Here is a 21,032-nt window from a genome sequence, read left to right on the forward strand (position 1 = left end):
GGAAAACATGCAAACTCCACACAGAAAGGTCACAGGTGGGAATCAAATCCATGACCATCTTGCTGTGAGCAACAATGCTAACCACTAAGCCACCGTGCTGCCAAGTGGTGATGATCGGAGAGACTGTGTGTAGTGCAGCTTCTCCAATCACAGTTTTGTGTTAGAGGAGCTAAAGAAACCATTTTTTCTGAAGACATGGAGCCAAAAAAAAGTATTTTCGTTGGCCAGTCTACAAAAAGCTGTGACTGGTGATACAACAGGCAAAAGTTGCAGTCTGCAGAGCCTCTCCAATAACAGTAAAAAATATATGTAAATCCTACGTTGTCATGGGAATCTTGGTGCCTTCTCACGAGTCTCATTTACGCACCCAGTATGTGCATGTCTTTCAATTCCTTAATGATTTATTTAGTTGTAGTTTTAGTAGTAAAATTCATTAACTTAAATATATTCCAGTATTCACTGACTGTTAACTGGATGTGAATGGGATGATTACTTTTGCAATTCATTATTTTATTTTATTCTTATGTAAGAGTGTAGTTTACCACCTTTAACTTACATTTACATAAAATAGTGTAATTTCCAGAAGTATTTGAATAGAAAAGTAGACCAACCCCCCCCCCCCCCCCCCCCCCCCCAGTATGATTTTGTGACAAAGCCCAAGGGTGTGTTTCTAGGCATTGTACACACAGCTCTTGTGTAACTTTTCTTTGATCATCCGGCCCCTTTTTTGAAATGCAACATCGAGTGCCTGCACAGGCTCCTTCTTTATTCATTCTGTCCTCTCACTATTCCACTTGCAGCTTTTCTGTGAAAGCTCAAAGCAGCTCTCTGACGGTGTACAGAGACTTGCTGGAATTTGACACGGCCACCCTTTTCTCTCCAGTATGTTTTCATTGTCAGTTTAATGTTCAGTGGAGGTCATCGCATCTGTAGCTACAGCACCAGCCATTATGCTGGAAAATGAACACAGTTCTGAACAAATACCACCGTGATGTCTGCAAGTTTGCAGAGTTTCCTCTCCCTTGGTGTACAGGGGGGCAAAGCAGAGGACGGCAAACAAGACTGAGAGAATCTAAAAAAATACCACCTGCACGTTTTTCCATTTTGTATTGGAATGTAAGACTCCCTATAGAATCATTCTTGTGAACCTATTTGAAAACGTGGAATATAATAATGTCATGACCAGTAAATAATTGCATGCCTCAGTGGTATATAAGTCAGTTTGATATCCCATATGTCCTTCAGCTTGGAAGGACCTTGACCAAACATCAAGGTGCCTTTACTTTCTTTCTTTGCTGACACTGTTATCTGATAAACACTTATGGAGGTGTAAAGGAGGTAAAAAAAACAAACAAACAAACAAACAAACTATAACTATAATACTGTCATCATATGTGCACAGAATGAGGCCTTTTAAATAGTTATTTCCTTTATTATAAAAGGGTAACATAACAGGATAAAGTGGCACACAAGTGGACTTGTAAAATACAAAGGGCCTGATTTGCTAAAGGGTCGCATGTGTAAAAATGTGTGCAAACACAGTAACACCTACAGAAAAAAAGTGCATCCTGATTTACTGACACTTGCGGCTAAAAACTAGTTCAGGGTGAGATTACATCAATAATTTAAGATGTTTGAAAATGTGGTGCTAACGTGTGCAATCATTGCAAACATGTATAAATCTGATTCAAACTCAGCCCCTGTAAGCTGTTTGGGGTATGCATTTCTTTATTATCACTCTATAATCTTCTTTGCACAGACAACACCATGATTAAAGATGAATTCATAATGGCCTTGCATGGGGCTGACAGCAGTCAGCATGCGACAGCACGGTGGCCAGCACCCATAGAAAACAATAGCTACAAATATAACACACAAAAGTTATCCTCATTTTATTTCACATCATCTCAAGTTATGTGAATGTGAAGAGAATATATTAATACTGAAAACTTTTCATGTGCCATGAAAAAAAAAGACTGAGGAAACACGCATTTGTAAATCATTGATTTAATTAACAGTTTAATAATAATATTAATAAAAATGAATACATTTATTCAGGATATCCTAGCTCCTAGCTCAGGATATCCTATCCAGACACTAGAAATTGATGCCAAATCTTTTTACAGCAGGGTGACAGAGGAATAAAATTAAGATCATCTTTATTTTTGCAGGCAGGTAATTTTCATGGCACTGGTGCTACATCCGGGCTTGTGACACACACCTCACATCTCCAGTGAAAGAGCACCCAAAACGTTTTTAAGGCACTTTCATTTTTGATTTGGTAACTGTTCAATAAATTACATATTTAGTCACAGTTCCTTCCAAATGTACTGGGCCCCTTGGTATTTATTTCAGTCAGGTTTTAGAATTCATCATAGTACAGAAACAGCATTAGTGAAGGTTACAAATGATCTTCTTATGGCCTCGGACAGTGGACTCATCTCTGTGCTTGTTCTGTTAGACCTCAGTGCTGCTTTTGATACTGTTGACCATAAAATTTTATTACAGAGATTAGAGCATGTCATAGGTATTAAAGGCACTGCGCTGCAGTGGTTTGAATCATATTTGTCTAATAGATTACAATTTGTTCATGTAAATGGGGAATCTTCTTCACAGACTAAAGTTAATTATGGAGTTCCACAAGGTTCTGTGCTAGGACCAATTTTATTCACTTTATACATGCTTCCCTTAGGCAGTATTATTAGACGGTATTGCTTAAATTTTCATTGTTACGCAGATGATACCCAGCTTTATCTATCCATGAAGGACACACACCAATTAGCTAAACTGCAGGATTGTTTTACAGACATAAAGACATGGATGACCTCTAATTTCCTGCTTTTAAACTCAGATAAAACTGAAGTTATTGTACTTGGCCCCACAAATCTTAGAAACATGGTGTCTAGCCAGATCCTTACTCTGGATGACATTACCCTGACCTCTAGTAATACTGTGAGAAATCTTGGAGTCATTTTTGATCAGGATATGTCATTCAAAGCGCATATTAAACAAATATGTAGGACTGCTTTTTTGCATTTACGTAATATCTCTAAAATCAGAAAGGTCTTGTCTCAGAGTGATGCTGAAAAACTAATTCATGCATTTATTTCCTCTAGGCTGGACTATTGTAATTCATTATTATCAGGTTGTCCTAAAAGTTCCCTAAAAAGCCTTCAGTTAATTCAAAATGCTGCAGCTAGAGTACTGACGGGGACTAGAAGGAGAGAGCATATCTCACCCATATTGGCCTCTCTTCATTGGCTTCCTGTTAATTCTAGAATAGAATTTAAAATTCTTCTTCTTACTTATAAGGTTTTGAATAATCAGGTCCCATCTTATCTTAGGGACCTCGTAGTACCATATCACCCCAATAGAGCGCTTCGCTCTCAGACTGCAGGCTTACTTGTAGTTCCTAGGGTTTGTAAGAGTAGAATGGGAGGCAGAGCCTTCAGCTTTCAGGCTCCTCTCCTGTGGAACAAGCTCCCAATTCAGATCAGGGAGACAGACACCCTCTCTACTTTTAAGATTAGGCTTAAAACTTTCCTTTTTGCTAAAGCTTATAGTTAGGGCTGGATCAGGTGACCCTGAACCATCCCTTAGTTATGCTGCTATAGACGTAGACTGCTGGGGGGTTCCCATGATGCACTGTTTCTTTCTCTTTTTGCTCTGTATGCACTACTCTGCATTTAATCATTAGTGATTGATCTCTGCTCCCCTCCACAGCATGTCTTTTTCCTGGTTCTCTCCCTCAGCCCCAACCAGTCCCAGCAGAAGACTGCCCCTCCCTGAGCCTGGTTCTGCTGGAGATTTCTTCCTGTTAAAAGGGAGTTTTTCCTTCCCACTGTAGCCAAGTGCTTGCTCACAGGGGGTCGTTTTGACCGTTGGGGTTTTACATAATTATTGTATGGCCTTGCCTTACAGTATAAAGCGCCTTGGGGCAACTGTTTGTTGTGATTTGGCGCTATATAAAAAAATTGATTGATTGAATTGATTGATTGGTATTTCACATATTTTAATGTGTGTATGCCATTTCAAATAAAAAAAAATCTCTTTCTCAAATGTAAAGCTCTACAATGTGAAATAAATTAGTTAAACATAGAAAAGCAAAGATGATGGACTGGATAAGTAATGGGCCACTTTGCTATAATACCAGTAAATAATCGGTTTTATTGCCAGGTTTCTTCAGACAAGTCAGGAGACGGATACATGAACATTTCCAAGTCACTGAATATGTATTGGACTTTACTTACATCAGTTATGAAGAAATACAAACAAAATACAACAACAACAAAAAAACTGAGTGACTGCAAGAAAGGAGAAAAGCCACCAAGACACACAGACAACCCAGAAGACGTTATAGGCTCCTCTCGTGTGAATGGAGAAATCGTGCATAGTGCATGTTTTGCATTTTGTATTCCCAGTTATACAGCTTCATGATAAAGTGGTATAGAGGTGGATTTTCTTAAAAAAGAAGACCTACAACTTGCCAGAAGGTACATCTGAGAGCCAAGCCTAGATTTGATGATTTGATCAAAGAAAATCCTTCTCTGCTACACAATATGGAATCCCACATTATGATTAGAACTTTTGGCCAAATTATATAGTCATATACTGAAGGATCCCTGGAAATATGTGACTTTCTCAACTATGAAAATATACATCACAATCACTAAACATGAATGATCATATGGAATGTATTCTCTGTAAATGATACAAAATCAGTGCATATAAACTTTTAATCAGCACCGTTTGTGCTACACAGCAAAACCCTCACCAGTTTATAATTCATTCTGCCCAGAATATTATGTTTCTAACAACATAAATCATAACCAAGTCATAAGCCAAGTCATGACATTGAGGATGTTTGCAGACCTTTGCACGAGGCATCCCCCACCAAAATACCATCACGTGTGGTGCACAGCAAGCATAAAACAAGCTTTTAGTATTTTAAGTAAAATATACACTGCTCACCATGACGACAAAGGTGACGGGTCCTATAAAACTCCATATGAAATGATTATCCACACTTAACCAACACCTGTGGGGAAGGAAAAAATAACAGTTCAGCCTGGGGCAACAGACATTAGAGAAACAATATCAGTGTCATGTTCATGCTCCTCAAGCCAAACCTTAACTGAAATTAATCATTGGCATCTTATGCTAAAAGAGTGGGTAATTTCTAGTCAATATTGAAGTTAGAGAACTTTCAAATACTTTGTTACAAATTGAACATTAATACGGTTGTGAAAAACTGAGCGGAGACCCCATGTAGCCCCACGATAGCTGAGTCTTAGCTGAGATATGGCCATTAATCTATGTAAAAGGTTTTTCTGCATAGTGCTCTTCTCTTTAAGAGAGCATTTACAAACAAGAGGTCACTAGAGGGTCTTTGAGCAGAAAAGCATTAATGTAGCCACGGCCCCCTGAAACCACAGTGTTGAGGCTGTCAGCCACTTTTAAATTACATAAAAAATTGAACAGCTGCCCATCCACAGAGAAGGAGCTGGTATGTTCTGGTGTACTCTGCACAATCTGGAAGGTACTGGCAGAAATGCCTTGAAGCATTATTTTCAAATATTGCCACATACAGACAGGTAAACCCAAAGAGTGCAATAAGCACAGTGCGCTATGCATTGCCATAGGTTTATTCAGCTGTACTTACGCTTTTGCAGTGCCGTAGCTCCTGTAGTCAATAGCGATAGAGACGCCAACCACAATGGCAGGAAAGAGGTAACCAGAAACATAGTAGTACTTTTTCCGTGAATATTCACTCTCAAAGACCTCCACAAGCATGAGGTATAGCTGGACTCCTTCGAGACACATCCAGGAGAAGGAGGCCAGAAAGAAGAAATGCAAGATCCCCGCAATGATGGCACATCCAATCTGAGTCAAAGCAAAAAACAATAAAGACAATCAAGATCAGCACAGCATGATCAGTTCCTGTGTAATAGGATGAATAAGTAAGTTCTACACAGGCCCCGAGACCCACTGGTGCCTATGCTTATCCCAGATACCATAGCTTTAAGTGGATGAGAGTCTGTAACTGTCCCTGCACAGGGTGCCGAGCCATTAAAGTTTAAAGTGCAGCAGATAACAGGACATTTCAGGGTAATCTTTCAAATGGTGGTACAAGCACCAAATTTGGCAAAAATACTGCCCTGGAGTCACTCAGATTTTCAAAATAGCAGCGATTTTACAGGTTGGCTGCCACTCTTTGTAGGAAGAGAGCAAATGCATATTAAATGCGCTAAATACAAATGCGCTATGACTCTTTAAACTTTTATAATAAGTTAACTGTCTTGTTGTGGCACAAAAGCAACAAGGGACTGGTTCAGGCTGTGAAACACACCAGGAGCAGACAAACACAGAGGGACTTCTTTTAAAATGCTACGTTTCTTCAGCCACAACAAGGAATTAAAGTATTTTCAGAAGTCATTTTCCAAAATCAGGACTCTTTATGTGGATAAGTTTTCGTCAGGCTGTGATGATGAATCCAACTGAAACAAACAGGTAAGATTAAGCCTTTATATTTACTCCGTGTGTGAATGGTTTTCATATATGTAACAGTCTGAACTGTTCGCATGACTGCAGCTTTCAGTTGTTGAGCCAATCAATAGACAGCATCATTGGATGTTTTTCAACTTATAAGTTACAAGAAATGTGTGTCAACAGTCATAACTTACCTACAACTTATGGCCTATGTATGCAGGACATATGAGCGTATGTCGACATACGTACACAATTCAATATGCCAGAAGGATGGTCATTTTGAATCTATTTTTTTTTTCCATCTGGGGGCCACAAAAAGTAAGTGAGTGATTGGATATAACGAAATGGGGCTGTAACATTTCACAGTGTCTGGAGTATTTATTTTTCCAAGTTTGGTGCTGGCACCACCATTTGAAAGAATATTTCAGTTTTCAGTTATCAATATTTCACTTGCTTCGCCAGCCAAGGCTGGTACCTGTTTACAGCTGGGTGGATTTAGGCAGTGCAGATGTAATGACAGGAAAAAACACTTCACTGGACATGTTGCCCAGGCAGCATGACCACCAAGCAAACCCGAACTCCCATCCAATTGTTACCTGTTCTACAAGAATTTGAGCTGTATGTTTTTAAATGAAGCCCAAACAAAAATTGGATTTGAACATGACAAAAAGACAGCAGTGTGTTCTTTATTGAAAACTGTACATCACGTATGCTGTATTTTATTAAAGATGGCATTTACCACTGCTGCTTTTCCCACTGAGTGGAAAACGTATCATTGGAAATTATGAAAAATTCAATCTCCACATGGACTGTTTGTTCACAGCTTTTGCTTTATTTCAGTGTAGTAGAAATTTGAATGCCATTCAAACTGTACTATTCGAGTTTACCAATTTAATCATTGATCCGACAAGGATTGTTTTTTTCTTCTACTCAAATCTGAAGTACTGTAAGAAGAACAAAACAGTCCAATAACAGCACAGGTGCATTCTCAGCCATGGCAACCATAATTTTATCTGAAAGAGAAAAAAAGACCTGTCGAGGGGGAGACACTGGCCCTTAGTAATCTTTATTAATGGTGCTGTCTCGCTCATGTCATGTCAGGGACACAGAGAGAAGGTTAGAAACAAACAACGCTTAAAGTCTCATCCATTTCCAGCTGAAAGGGTCCTTTGTTTTGTTTTGGGGTGCGAAAGGAGATAAAGCGAGAGGGAAATAAATCAAAACCAAATCAATAGGGAGCAATCGTTCCAGCTTACCCTGGGTTCCGTCATATCGATACCAATTAGGAATATTAGCTCAGCAATGAAGAGATTGATGCACAGATTCTTGTGAATAGTGTTGCGATCGCTCTGCAGACCCCTGAAGAAGCAGAAGGTGAAGATGCTGATTGAGAGGCAGACGAGAGAAACCACAATCCCAACACGAGTGATGACTGTCAGTAGCAGCTCGTGCACTCTGCCGTTAACCTGGGGTAGATGGGGGGGAGAGAAACCGATATTCCTAAATGGTTGTTGATAGACAAGAAATGTGTGGATGCAACATGTGTGCAATGAAACCTTGTTTTTGCCTTTTCACGTTTTAACTTGTGACCTAATCAGCAAAATAAATCACTTCAACATAGAAAGAAAATATTGTCTACAACCATCATTGAATATTGCACTTATATTTGATTTTTTTTACATGTGCAAATAAGTTTGTTGAAAAGTATATATAAAATGTTTTATATATATATATATATATATATATATATATATATATATATAGTAATAAAAATACTTTCAAATGTGAATGACAACAGACAGAAATCTGTGAAATATGTAATATATATAAAAAATATATAATTGTTATATGAGTAAAATGTGTGACTCGGTTGAACAGCCACACATCAATCAGCAATCAGTTGGTTTCATGCTTGCTTGTGGCTCAATGTTTAAGTGCTGTTGAGCAAGTCACCAAAACTAAAGGCTGCACAACCTTGGGGCACAATGCTCCCACTCTTCAAACCTACACAAACAAAGTAAAAGTTATTGAAGAAGAAGAAGAAGTAAAACGCATGGCATGATTTCATCTTTAATGAACAGCACATACAACTGTGTTTCTCAGACTCCAGTGATGTTATATATTCATTTTTTTAATTCCAAATTCTCTGATTTCAGCTTCTTAAATCTGAATATTTTTTGGTTTCATTGTTAATTTCTTTACTGCTCTCAGACAATAAACTGAATATCTTTGGGTTGTGGGCAAAATAACTGGTTGACATTTTTTCACCATTTTATGAACCAAACAACTAATTGACAAAATAACTGACAGATTAATCAGTTATGAAAATATTGCAGTTACGATGTGTACAGTTCAGTGAAAGATAATTAGCTGATTCATGTAAACTTTGAATCACCTCTTTAGCCCAAGTGGTTATAGAGATATGCTTATGGAAAATGTGTTTTTGGACAATAATGACATAATTTCCTGATATGTTTTATACTATCATAATGTCACTCATGCTATTTGATTACAAATGATTGACTGATTGATACAATATGAGCTACACAGTGTCTCTCCAACCCCATTGGCTGCTAGATACCCTGGAGAGTACAGTATGTTTATCAGACTATATTTTTGATTATCTTAACCTTTGATTGATCTACTCCAAAAGTTAATCTTCTGAAGGCAGTCACTCAAATAATACACCAACCAGGTTTGGTGATAATCTGGTCATCAGTTTCTGACCATGATACCCTATACTATAGCTTTTGCAAAGAGATGCTACCTACTTTGTTTTGGGCAGTCTGGAATTTAGTAGAAAATTGGTTGTTTAATAGGTTTTTCTAATAACTTTATTACTAAGTTAGCAAGTGACTTTGTATCCTATTATATTTGAAAGATAACTGCTTAAAATGAGAAATTATTTTTTTTTTTGTGAATATGAATACTAAGGACATTTCAATTTTGATTTTCTGTTAGCACAAGAAAAAAAAAAATCAAACAACATATTTATTAAAATTCTAGGGCAGCTCAAATCTTTATAGAATACTTGATGTGTCCATCTTATGTTGCGGAGATTATTCAGTGTTTCCTTTCCTACAAAACATACATGATCCAGATTCAGACAATAACATTTGAAATTCTTTATTCATTTACTAGATCTTTGCTGTTCCTTTGCACTGCTCGTTTTACCTGGAAGACTGTCTTGTTTTTTGATGTCACAACGCTTTTCAGGAGAGCGAGAACATGATGTGTGTCAAACTGGGTTATACAAAATTAAACAGCTAATGGAAAAAGCAGCAAAGTGAGACAACATTCGTGGTGAGAAGAGTGCAGATGGATCCACTCTGTGAACTCCATCACACACCGTGGCTTGCTTTTTAAAGCTATGCACTCATATAGCTGTTTTTACTTGGCTTTTGCAGTGTGAGTAAAGTCTTAAATATTGAAGATTAACCTGTCAAAATAAAACTTACTGCGATTTCACGGTGTGCCATGAGGATGGCGAAGTTGGTGAGGTGGCTGCACGAACAGGTGGTGTGGGTTTTGTTGGACTCCAGGAGTTTACACCCTTGGGTGGACCAGTAGCCCATCATACTCCTCTCAGAGTAATTCCAAAACGAGCAATTGGAGTTGAAGTAGTGCTCCATCTGCAGATAACAAGAGATATGGATAAGTGTTCAAATAACTGACTGCCAGGAATTGAAGTACATGTAGAACACAGAGGCTGTTTACCACCCTACTCATACAAAGTAGTTTTTCTGCACAGACACAGAAAGGATTTTTCACTTCGCAACTCTTATAAAGCAATTCGTACGTCGGGTCTCATTTGGCACGTGCTTGCCGACTCAACCGAAGCACGGCCAGATATATGAAGCCTTAATAACAGAGAAGCATAATTGTTTGACAATGTGTCTTTAGAATTGCACAATTTCTCTGATAAAGAATGGAATCACGCACAGCCCTCTGGGAACTCTTGTGACAACTTTAAAAGACGAAAGATAATTGGCGCGCCAGTAATTTCATCCTAGATTGTACGGTTAATCTAGGAGTTAATTTCCCCCACTATAAAAGAAAATGGGTATCATTTATATCCCAATGTTGATTAAAGAATTAGTTTTCATTAAGAATTCACTTAGGTTCTAAAGACTCCTTTAATTTGATGTTCAGTGACTTAAATAAACTGCCGACTGACCGAGCCAGACATTTACAATTCAAATTGCAGATCTTAGTCTGCTCTGGATGTTCCCTCCTGGTGTTTTTAATATGACCTCTCCATTCTTTCCAGCGGGGAGACTCACATCAATGTGCTCCAGGGTAAAAACCACCGGCTCATTAATGAACACACGGCTGGATTCTTTGTTGATTGAGGCGGCAATGACGTCAGAGTTGACGGCCACCGATACGTTGCGGCCGTAAGCTTCGTTTGCCATCCTGATGGTGGCATTTTCTGTGCTCAGGAACTGGCCCAGGTTTTTGTAGAGCACAAAAACCAACTTGGCAACTCCTGAAGAAGGGAAGAGAGAGAAAACTGTCGACATAAGAGGGAAAAACTCGCACAAAGCATAGCTGAAAAGTCTGGAAAGTATTTCAACACGCCAATTCAAGACATTCAGCACAGCAGGTGTGAGCGACGATGAACAGAACATTTTCTGGCTTGGCTTTTCCTTTTTTTGTCATTATTTTTGGACTATGTGTGTGTGGTGCTCCTAAAATAACACAGACACATTCTTTGTTTTTTATCTAAACATCAAGGCATTTTAATCGCTCAGTGTCCCATCAAGCTTTAAGTACCATCTAATTCTGGTAAAAATGTAGTGCTCGTAAATCAACACCATTATTGGAAGCCTATAACTTCTGCAGGGTTGCCACATATGGAAACTTCCCACCATCTTTCTCATATACTATCATGTTGTGTTTGAAGTTGGGATCCTCAAAAGAAAATTCTCAAACAGCACGATATTATTCCTATTTATTACTAATTCATTTAAATGAAGTCACTTTTCCACATTTTGTTATGTTACAGCCTTATTCCAAACTGGAGTAAATTCATTATTTCCCTTAAAATTGTAGTCACAACACCCCATAATTACAACATGAAAAAGTTTTTTTTCTAATTTTTGCAAATCTGTTTTAAAAAAAAATCACATGTACATATGTATTTACATTCTTACTCAATACGTTGTTGATGCACGTATGGCAATTACAGCCTCAAGTCTTGAATATGAGCATTGGTGCACAGCTATTTTCAGTTCTGTCCAGAGATGTTCAATCAGATTCAGATCTGGGATCTGGCTGGGCCACTCAAAGACAGTCATAGAGTTGTCCTGAAGCCACTCCTATGATATCTTGGCTGTGTGCTGAGTTTCACTGAGTTTCATGGCAACAGCCGTGAATACCTATCTACATGTTATTACTGGAATTAATTATTATTATTATACTGGAATGTTATATATATATATATATATATATATACATATATATATATACGTATATATATACGTATATATATATATATATATATACATATATATATATATATATATATATATATATATATATATATATATATATATATATATATATATATATATACATACATATATATATATATATATATATATATATATTTGGCACACAATATGCTAAACTGTTATGAAAGTGTAACACAAAGGTCAATTTTTCAAGTTACATGTTTTTATTGCAAACTAGTTTGAAATTGTAGTACACAAATATTTCTTTCATAAACCACAAAGCTCAAGATAACTCATTAACTATTAATTTAAAAAAGTTCACTTTTCCATTATGGAAAAGTGAAATTAATAAGAGTATGGAGCCTTGCAGATGTTATTTTTGACAGACAATTCTCAGGTTGTTTTCAACTTGTTATAATTTCTTAATATGCATATCTTTTATACAAATTGATGATGTATATCGGAGAATACATATTTCAAAGTAGAATGACCATCTAAGTGTAAATGTTAGCTATAGTTTATGTGACTTTTAACCATCTATATCTCCCACTTGGTTTTGACAGATGGCGTAACATCCGCAAGGGTCATTTTTAATTTAATTTTTTTGTACTTAAACTTGACTCAAGGGCCTTTTATTTACTTTTAATTTTTCATTTCATGGGTTTTCTATTGACTAACGCACAGTGCAACTGCCTTGAGGTTGGTTTGAAAAAAATATGACCTGGTTGAAAAAGTGAGGTCCAATCGTGTTATAATATGTGATGAACAAAACTGGATTTTCCAAACTTCTTTTCAATTTTTCTTTATTTTATGAGCAACGAAATACACTCAAATTATGCATACTATATATATATTAGTTACATTAGTGTTAACAATAACAAACATTTCTATTCAACAATCCATATTTAATAAACACATTCATGAAGTACGTCAGGTGTAATATAATGGTTTAGCATATTGTGAGCCATATATATAAATATAGGAAAAATAAAAAAAATGTACTTTTCATGTTGTCATTATGGGGTATTGTGTGTAGAATTTTGAGAAAAAAAATTAATTTCATCCATTTTGGAATAAGGCTGTGGCATAACAATATGTGGAAAAAGTGAAGCACTGTGAATACTTTCTGGATGTGTTCCTCAAGGTCAGTTCTCTACTAGAGGCCTGGGAATTTGAGGGTTCGTCACAGTATCTTAGCTGTTCCTAGGATTGCACTCTTCTGGACAGAAACCTCTGATGTTGTGCCTGGAATCTACTGGAGCCACTCTTCCAATTTGGTGGTTACAGCTCCTAGTGCTCCAATTACCGCTGGGACCACTTTGGACTTTACCTCCCACAACTGCTCCAGTTGCTTCTTCAGCCCTTGGTACTTCTCAGTTTCCTTGTGCTCCTTCTTTCTGATGTTGCTGTCAGCTGGGATTGCCGCATTGATCACAACTTCTTTCCTTGTCAACCACCACTATGTCTGGTTGGTTGGCCAGCAGCCGCTGATCTGTCAGGAATTTGAAGTCCCACAGGACCTTAGCCCTGTTATTCTCAACCCCCTTTGGTGGCTTCTCCCATCAGGACTTGAGGATTTCTAATCCGTATGCTGCACAGATGTTCCTGTACATGAGTCCCAAAACTTGGTTGTGCCTCTCAATGTATGCTTTCCCACCTTGCAAGTTGCTGCTATATATCTCTGGGACACATTTGCACAGTCTGCAACTTGGGTCCTGTTGACTGTGGTACACTTCTGCCTCTGTGGATCTGGTGCTTAGGGCTTGTTCTTGTAATGTCATGATTAGAGCCTCTGTGTTGGCCTTTAGGCCAACCTTTTCTGTTAGGTCTTCTCGATGTCAGCCACTTCCTTGTTGTCAATGGTAAATCCCATGGAGGGGCTTGGTCTTCCATGATATCTCCTCCTCCTGTTCCTTATCACCATCTGTCTTCAGCTGACATTCTTGTACTAGATGATTTCAGGAGCCATCTTTCTGATGTATTCATGGATGCTCCTCGTCTCATCCTGGATTGTGGCTGACACTCACTAATTCTCACCCTCCGTCCTTGTGTCGCACATACAGCCTACAGAACCTACACATACAGAATTTGGGTGGAAACCTCTGAGCATTGGGAGGTTTTATTTATGTGTATTTATGTGTATACATATAAGTATTTAACTATTTCTTTATGTATATGTATGTAACATAGAATAGAGGCTGTTGGGGGAAAAAACACATTCCTCATTAACAGCCAAATATGCTAACTAAACAAACCCCTAAAATCTAATGACTTAATCTACTTGCAAGCTCATTAATATGCAAATATATGTACTAAAACACCCTGAAATGTAATCAGCTCATACAATCTCCAGGAGGTAGTAACTATGGTGTAAGCATCAAGTGTTGCTCCAGATATTGTTAGTTTGTTTCTGTGTTCAAAAGAAAAAACATTTCATCATCAACATTGCTATATATGCAGCAAATAACCACACAATTTAAACAACTCTACTCTTGGGTTACCTATGGCGAAAGTATCAAGCATCTAAGCTCTATTGTTAATGACATTTTGTTAACAGGAAAACAAAAAGTATTTATCCTTAATCAGAGCCAAATCCAGGCACCAAACATATCTAAAATCTAATCAACTCATGTATTTGCCAAGGGTGTAAGCATCAAGTGTCAAATGTGCACTGTAGGGTTCTTGTCTTCACAAGAATGCTCCCCCCTCCCCACTACACACACATATACACAGTCACACACATGACAACGTAATGCCCCACATGCTATAACCAGAGTGGCAAGACAAAAACTAATGTGACCACAAAATTAAACAGTCTGTTGCATGTCACGTCATCTTTGTTTTCTTTCTTTGTCTTTCACGGGACTCACCATTGCGACTGTTGAGCTTGACAGTATTAGCCGAAAGCTGGATTGAGATGCCACCTTTGCTTGTTTGTGGAAATTTAAAATCCTGGACCTGTCCATCAGTGCTGAGCACATACACATCCAAGACTGCAAAGTGCAGAGAGATAGAAGACAGTTCAAGGACAAAGATGGATATAACAGCAAATGTTTTAATACTAAGACAAAAAGATCACAAGCATCCACCTGCTACAAAGCGGTGCATAGCAAAATTCTGGTGTCATTGCTCCTCTTCCCCCAGGACCATCTCACCACAAAATTGTGTTAAAATCTATTGTGTTAAAAGAAGCAAACCGATGGGGCGACCATAATTTCTCCAACCTTGAACATAAGTTAGTTGCAGTTCTGATGACAGCAACATTTCTGCAACAAATTGCAAATGGCCTCTGACAGTGATGCTCAAAGATGTTCACAATTGTGCTTCAGATTCACACACACACACACACACACACACACACACACACACACACACACACACACACACACACACACACACACACACACACACACACACACACACACACACACACACACACACACACACACACATACACCAAGGCATCCCACTGGGAGCAACTTGGGCCTTTGCCCAAAGACCTTAGTGATTTTTCTGTCTGATGGAGAATCAAACAGACGATCCTCAGAATACCAACTGAAACGTTTCCCCGAACAAAAGACATATCAACAAGTCCAATGCTGAAACTGTGTGAGAATAATTTGCAGAAGGAGAAAAGTTAGTATTTTCAGGAATACTCTAAGTAAACTAATTTCTTTTGGCATGTCCTGTTTTGCTCGGGGTCACCACCGCGGTTCTAGTATGCAACCAATTGTTGATTCGCCACAAACTTTACACCAGGGCCCATTCTTGATGTACAAGGAGCATTTAACACGGGCAGACACCGAGCGTGAACCTTCTCATTGCTGCCCTTCCCGTAACACTTACAGATGAGCATAAAACAGTCTGAAATAAAATACAGAGTCTTTGCCTGAGCTCACCGCTGAAGAAAAGGAGAGAAGCAGGAGGCAGCTGTGGATAAACAATGTACTTTTTCTGACTCCACAGCAGGCTAATGTTCACTTTAATGTATAGAGTTACAAGGTCTAGACACATACATTTATAAACTAAGCGTGCGCAATCAGAGAATCCAGTCTATTTAATTGTCTGATATTCATCACTTTGTCAGTAAGCGACTCGTTAAACCTAATACGCACTGTTTTTCTGTTCCCCCGAGGTTTAAACACTTATTATGAAAACAAAGTCCCTTTTTTATGTGGCGGCCTTGTTTTCCACTCACGAGAGTAACGCTTTCAATGAATTGAAAGTAATCTAATTAACTGAGCTGGCACCGACAACGCACGCTATCATTTGCTTAACACAAACTCCCTTTTACTTACTTATATTGTCTGCGGGAACTTTTACGATGGCAGGTTCCACCAAGTTATCGGCAAGGACGAAGGCTCCTTCCTCCAGAGTGTCCAGCAGCATGGTGGCGGCATGCGTTTGCTCCGTGCTGTTCATGTCCTGCCAGGACTTCAAAGCTTCTGGCCGCAGAAGGTTATCTACTGTGTCCACAATGGCCTTTAAAGACCAAACAAAAAAAAAAAAACAATCAGGGAAAGCGGACTCTCCACTCTCCACACATCTCCACACTTCTCAGCTTTGAAACATCAGAAAAGGCTGACTCGTTTGACACAAATGCAAACTTGTTTCTCCTTATGTGATCAACCAAATCATTAATTTAACATTATTTTATGCAGATTGGTAGATATTAGTGATTCCCCTTCTTTTTTAAAATTAGGTGCAGTACTGTGCAAAGGTTTGCAAATTTAGATTAAAAAACAGATATTTATTTTTTTCTTTTTTTTAGTAGTTTGAGTAAAAATCTAATTTGAAATATCCAATCATTCCAAAATTCTCAAATCTGACAATTCTATCAATTGAGAAATTAGAATTCCCTTTCTGGTGAGAGGGGAACTCCACAAAGACAGCTACAGATGATATATCAATAATATAGAAGTTTAGGAGATGTAAATCCAATATCGGCCCTGAGGTTCATTGGTGCGAGTGCTTATCAGTGGATCCTGTAGGCTGAGGTGGCTGAGAATTTTGGACTCCCCTTGGACGGGATGCCAGTCCAATGCAGGTTACTAATCCGGTCAATGTCAGTGCCATTTGCACCTGGATGGACAGAGACAGTGCAGAAGAAGTGTCTTGTCCAAGGACACAAACGGATAGCATGACCAGGAATCAAACTCAGGTCTATGTATTGGTAGCCAACCTCCTTATTCCACTGAGCTACTTTATAAATTGTACACAGCAAAATCACCAGTATTAAATTAACACTGACAGTGTACATATGGTCTCACAGTGGGTTAGTGCAGGACCATATGTACACTGTCAGTGTTAACTGAACACTATCAGGGTTAATTTAACATTGGTGATTTTTGCAAAATTTACTATGTTGGGTGTCAACTAAAAAGTATGTAGCTTTGAAGGTTAAAATTGTTCCCACAATAAACTTATTCCCTCAGTGAGTGAACCTGCAAAATGTACAAGTGACTGCATTAAAAAGTACTAAAGAGTCATTTCTGAAATTTTGGGTTCTGATAGATACAGATGAGGACCATGAACCTCATATTTTGAGCTATGTTGTGGCCTTTTAAAATGCACAATAAAATAAAGACAGGCGGGTATATCAGTTTGCTTGTGAGCCTTGCTGCTAATCACAGGGTTCCTGTGTCTACTAATGCCACCATGTCTTGTGTTTTTAAAAGGTTTTTACATATTAAATGAGACCAAACCATTTGCATAGTACTGTATGCATATCACAGAAGACACAAGCCATAACAGCCCTGTATGAACATGGCAAAAAAAAAGAAAAATAATAATGATAAAACTTCTTGAACTGAGACTCCTTTTCACATCTGGCTCATATTTAAGGAAAACTGAGCTGATGTCCTGTATTTTTACATTAAGAAGACAAATATCACCAAAGATTGATACACTGAAAAGAGTTTAAAAAAGAGAAAAAGTTTAAAAGAATTTATGACCCAATCTGAAACCTCAGAAAATGACTAAACTCCAGTAACATCATTCATTTACTAAAATATTCAAGGCCACATCACCACCAGAGATATCGGTCAAAGTGCCCTATCTCCCAATGGTTACAAATCATTAAAAAAATACAGTTCTACTATCTAGTTACATACTCAAATCCAACTGATGTCAGAGGATGAGTGAGCTTTGGTTACACTCTGCATCATGCAACGTTTGCAAGTCAATCAGAGCAACAGTTTTTGAGATATGTGAGTCGACACGCAGACATCAAATCACCTGCCTTCACTTTACAAGCTTAACATGCAGAGAGAAATTTGATAAATTACATTTTTGGCTGCACACTGCAGGGAATAAAAAGGAAGTGATCAGGACTGCATGTAAGAACACATGGCATTTAATCTTTTAAAGACATGCAGCAAATAAAATGACTAAACTTGTATTAACTGGGCAGGAGGCGTACAGGAGCATGGCACCGATTTTTTTTTCTTTTTTTTTTCAAGGACACTTGTACAGGGTGGGCACAGGGTCACAACGTATTGAGCGTATTGGTGCACCTGTCCGATAACAGGATATTAACAGTTGCCTAATGAAAGTCAAAACACCAAAAGCTGCGCTCAGTTATAATTCTCAAAATACTTGTAGAAATCTCAGCATTGAGCATGCAGGAGGTTTCAATCTTCTGTCTTCGCCCACACGTCAGTCAAATTTGTACACACACTACAATTTAATTTGAGAAATAAACTATTAAGATGCTACTAGCCTATAAAACTGTTCATGGACTGGCACCTCCCTACCTAGCTGACCTAAGTAAACCCTACGTTCCGGCCCGGGCTTTGCATTCTCAGGGTGCAGGACTACTTTGTGTCCCTTGGGTGAATAAGAAGTCTGCGTGTCACAGAGCTTTCTCTTATCGTGCCCCTGTTCTGTGGAATGATCTCCCTGCGTCAATAAAACAGATTCTCTAGAGACTTTCAAGTCCAGACTTAAGACGCACTTATTTTGCCTTTCGTATGGCTAGCATACTGGCATAGTATGTTTCTATGCTTTTTACTCTTTTAATTCATTTTATAAATAAACGGAGCGTGCCACAGCCTCAACTTTATCTAAATTCTGGGTCTTTTAGTGGCCGGCAATCATCTTACTATTTCTTCTATTTATCTTGTTGCTTAATGCTGACAAATTACACTGTATTTGTCTTTTTGATGCTTGATTCTGCTTTTTTTCTTTTCTCTCTGTATGATGTGTGGCTCAATCCAGAGATGGGTGTGGTGTCTGTTCCAGAAACCGTCCTACATTTCCTGTTCATTTTATGAATTGTTCTGTAATTTATGTCTGTAGCATGGCCCAAGCAGAGGATCACCCCTTTGAGTCTGGTCTGCTTGAGGTTTCTTCCTCAGAGGGAGTTTTTCCTTATCACTGTTGCTCTGGGGGTTAGTAAGGTTCGACCTTACTCATGTGAAGTGCCTTGAGGCAACCTTGTTGTGATTTGGCGCTATATAAATGAAAATAAATTGAAATTGAGAAAAATAAAGCAGAATATATTATTTTAATGATAGAACTGGACTGAGTGTTTTACATACACACACACAAACATGCACAGAATCCCTTTCCGTTCCCTTCATTGCAGATATCTGCAATGAAGGGAACGGTTACTATCTTGAAGAGAGCCCTCGGATACAATGCCAGTAATGTTTAGGATGCAACTATAGATCACGGGTTTGGGGCCCATTACACTCTAAAAAAAAATCTAAGAGAAATAAAATAACAGCGATGAGGGCTTCATCAGTGCGGACGATTCTGGGCGATTCAAAGATTTTCATTCACAGATCTGGATGTGACACAAAATAAATAAATGAAAAATTCTACAACATGACACCTTCTGCCACCTGAATAACTCTGGATAGACAGCAGATAAATTGGGCGTGGGATGCAAACAACACCAGCTTTTCTTCAGGAAATAATTAAATCAATGCATCTAATCAGGTAATCAATGCCGGCGACGGCCGGTGGAAAGTACAGGGCCGGATAATGTGAGGCCGCCTCAAGTATGGCAGGTGTCAAATACTGCTGACTAAGCAATCTCCGTGCCAAATCCTCTCGCCGCATCATTAGCCATTAATAAATGCTTTCATTAAATCAACACGTCAGATGCTGCCGTCACCTCTGGCTGTAAATCTACACGCTGCACGAAATGTGCCATGTGCTCACATATTAACACCAAAATGTTGATTTGACAGTTTTGGGATGATGGTGTAAGTACATAGTCGTGGTTTTTCCCTTTCATTTTTTTTTTTTTTTTTAGTTTTTATGAGCACACAGGCGTTACCGGGCTAATGAGCTCAATCTATTTTAAAGCACTCCCAAAGGAGTGATCCGGATGGGGGGTGGGGGTGGTGGCTGGTGACATTGGTGGCAGGTGGAGGACACTGATCTTCCTAATGGTGAAGAGATATTTATGGCAAAAAAAAAAAAAAAAAAAAAAAAAAAATATATATATATATATATATATATATATATATATATATATATATATATATATATATCTGATAAGGAATTGCAACATGATAACAATCAAGGAAAAACAGAAAAAAAGAGTGTGATCCGATTGACCCTATTAACCAGAGAGCTAAAGATTTGCTCTCTAATTTATGGAACAAATGACCTAAAACCTTCTTCCGTGTAGAACAGGATCCACGATTTTTACTTTACACAGGGTAAAAGGTCAAGTGATGGTCCTTGAAGAAAAAGATTTGAATAAATCACAAGCGAAGCGCCTTTGATGCAATATTCAGGAGTGTCTCATACTGAATGGAGAAGGAGCGCTTATGATATGAAGCAAAAAAAAAAAAGTAACAAAGCAGCAAATCTTACAGGAAATGAATAATGAGAGGGATGCAAGAACAGGATATTTGTTTGAGTTGTGGTATTATGCATCCAGACGTGCAATCTTGAGTAAACAGGAGGGGGGAAAAAAGACAGGGAGGGAAAAAAAGGGAAGTAAAAAAAAAAAGGGAAGTAAAAAAAAAAAAAAAAAATCACACTTTGAGCAAAGTGTAAAACACAAATCAGGGAAAGACGGAGATGCCCAGATTCATTGAAGGTGCAATCCCTTTCAACTGCTCCAAA

The 21,032-nt window shown here is 38.2% G+C and overlaps 1 protein-coding gene across 1 annotated transcript in view; it reads right to left on the reverse strand.

The window, feature by feature from the left end:
• The window catches only part of adgrl2a (adhesion G protein-coupled receptor L2a), a 323,047-nt gene that overhangs the window by 33,381 nt on the left and 268,634 nt on the right, over window positions 1-21,032 (reverse strand). Inside the window, 7 exon segments of the mRNA XM_034179941.1 lie at window positions 4,972-5,038; window positions 5,663-5,883; window positions 7,746-7,955; window positions 9,948-10,121; window positions 10,773-10,978; window positions 14,816-14,938; window positions 16,244-16,427. Of these exon segments, the coding sequence (XP_034035832.1) occupies window positions 4,972-5,038; window positions 5,663-5,883; window positions 7,746-7,955; window positions 9,948-10,121; window positions 10,773-10,978; window positions 14,816-14,938; window positions 16,244-16,427 (1,185 nt within the window).

The sequence above is a fragment of the Thalassophryne amazonica genome, chromosome 10 (genome assembly GCF_902500255.1).
Source record: "Thalassophryne amazonica chromosome 10, fThaAma1.1, whole genome shotgun sequence".
NCBI classification, from domain to species: domain Eukaryota; kingdom Metazoa; phylum Chordata; class Actinopteri; order Batrachoidiformes; family Batrachoididae; genus Thalassophryne; species Thalassophryne amazonica.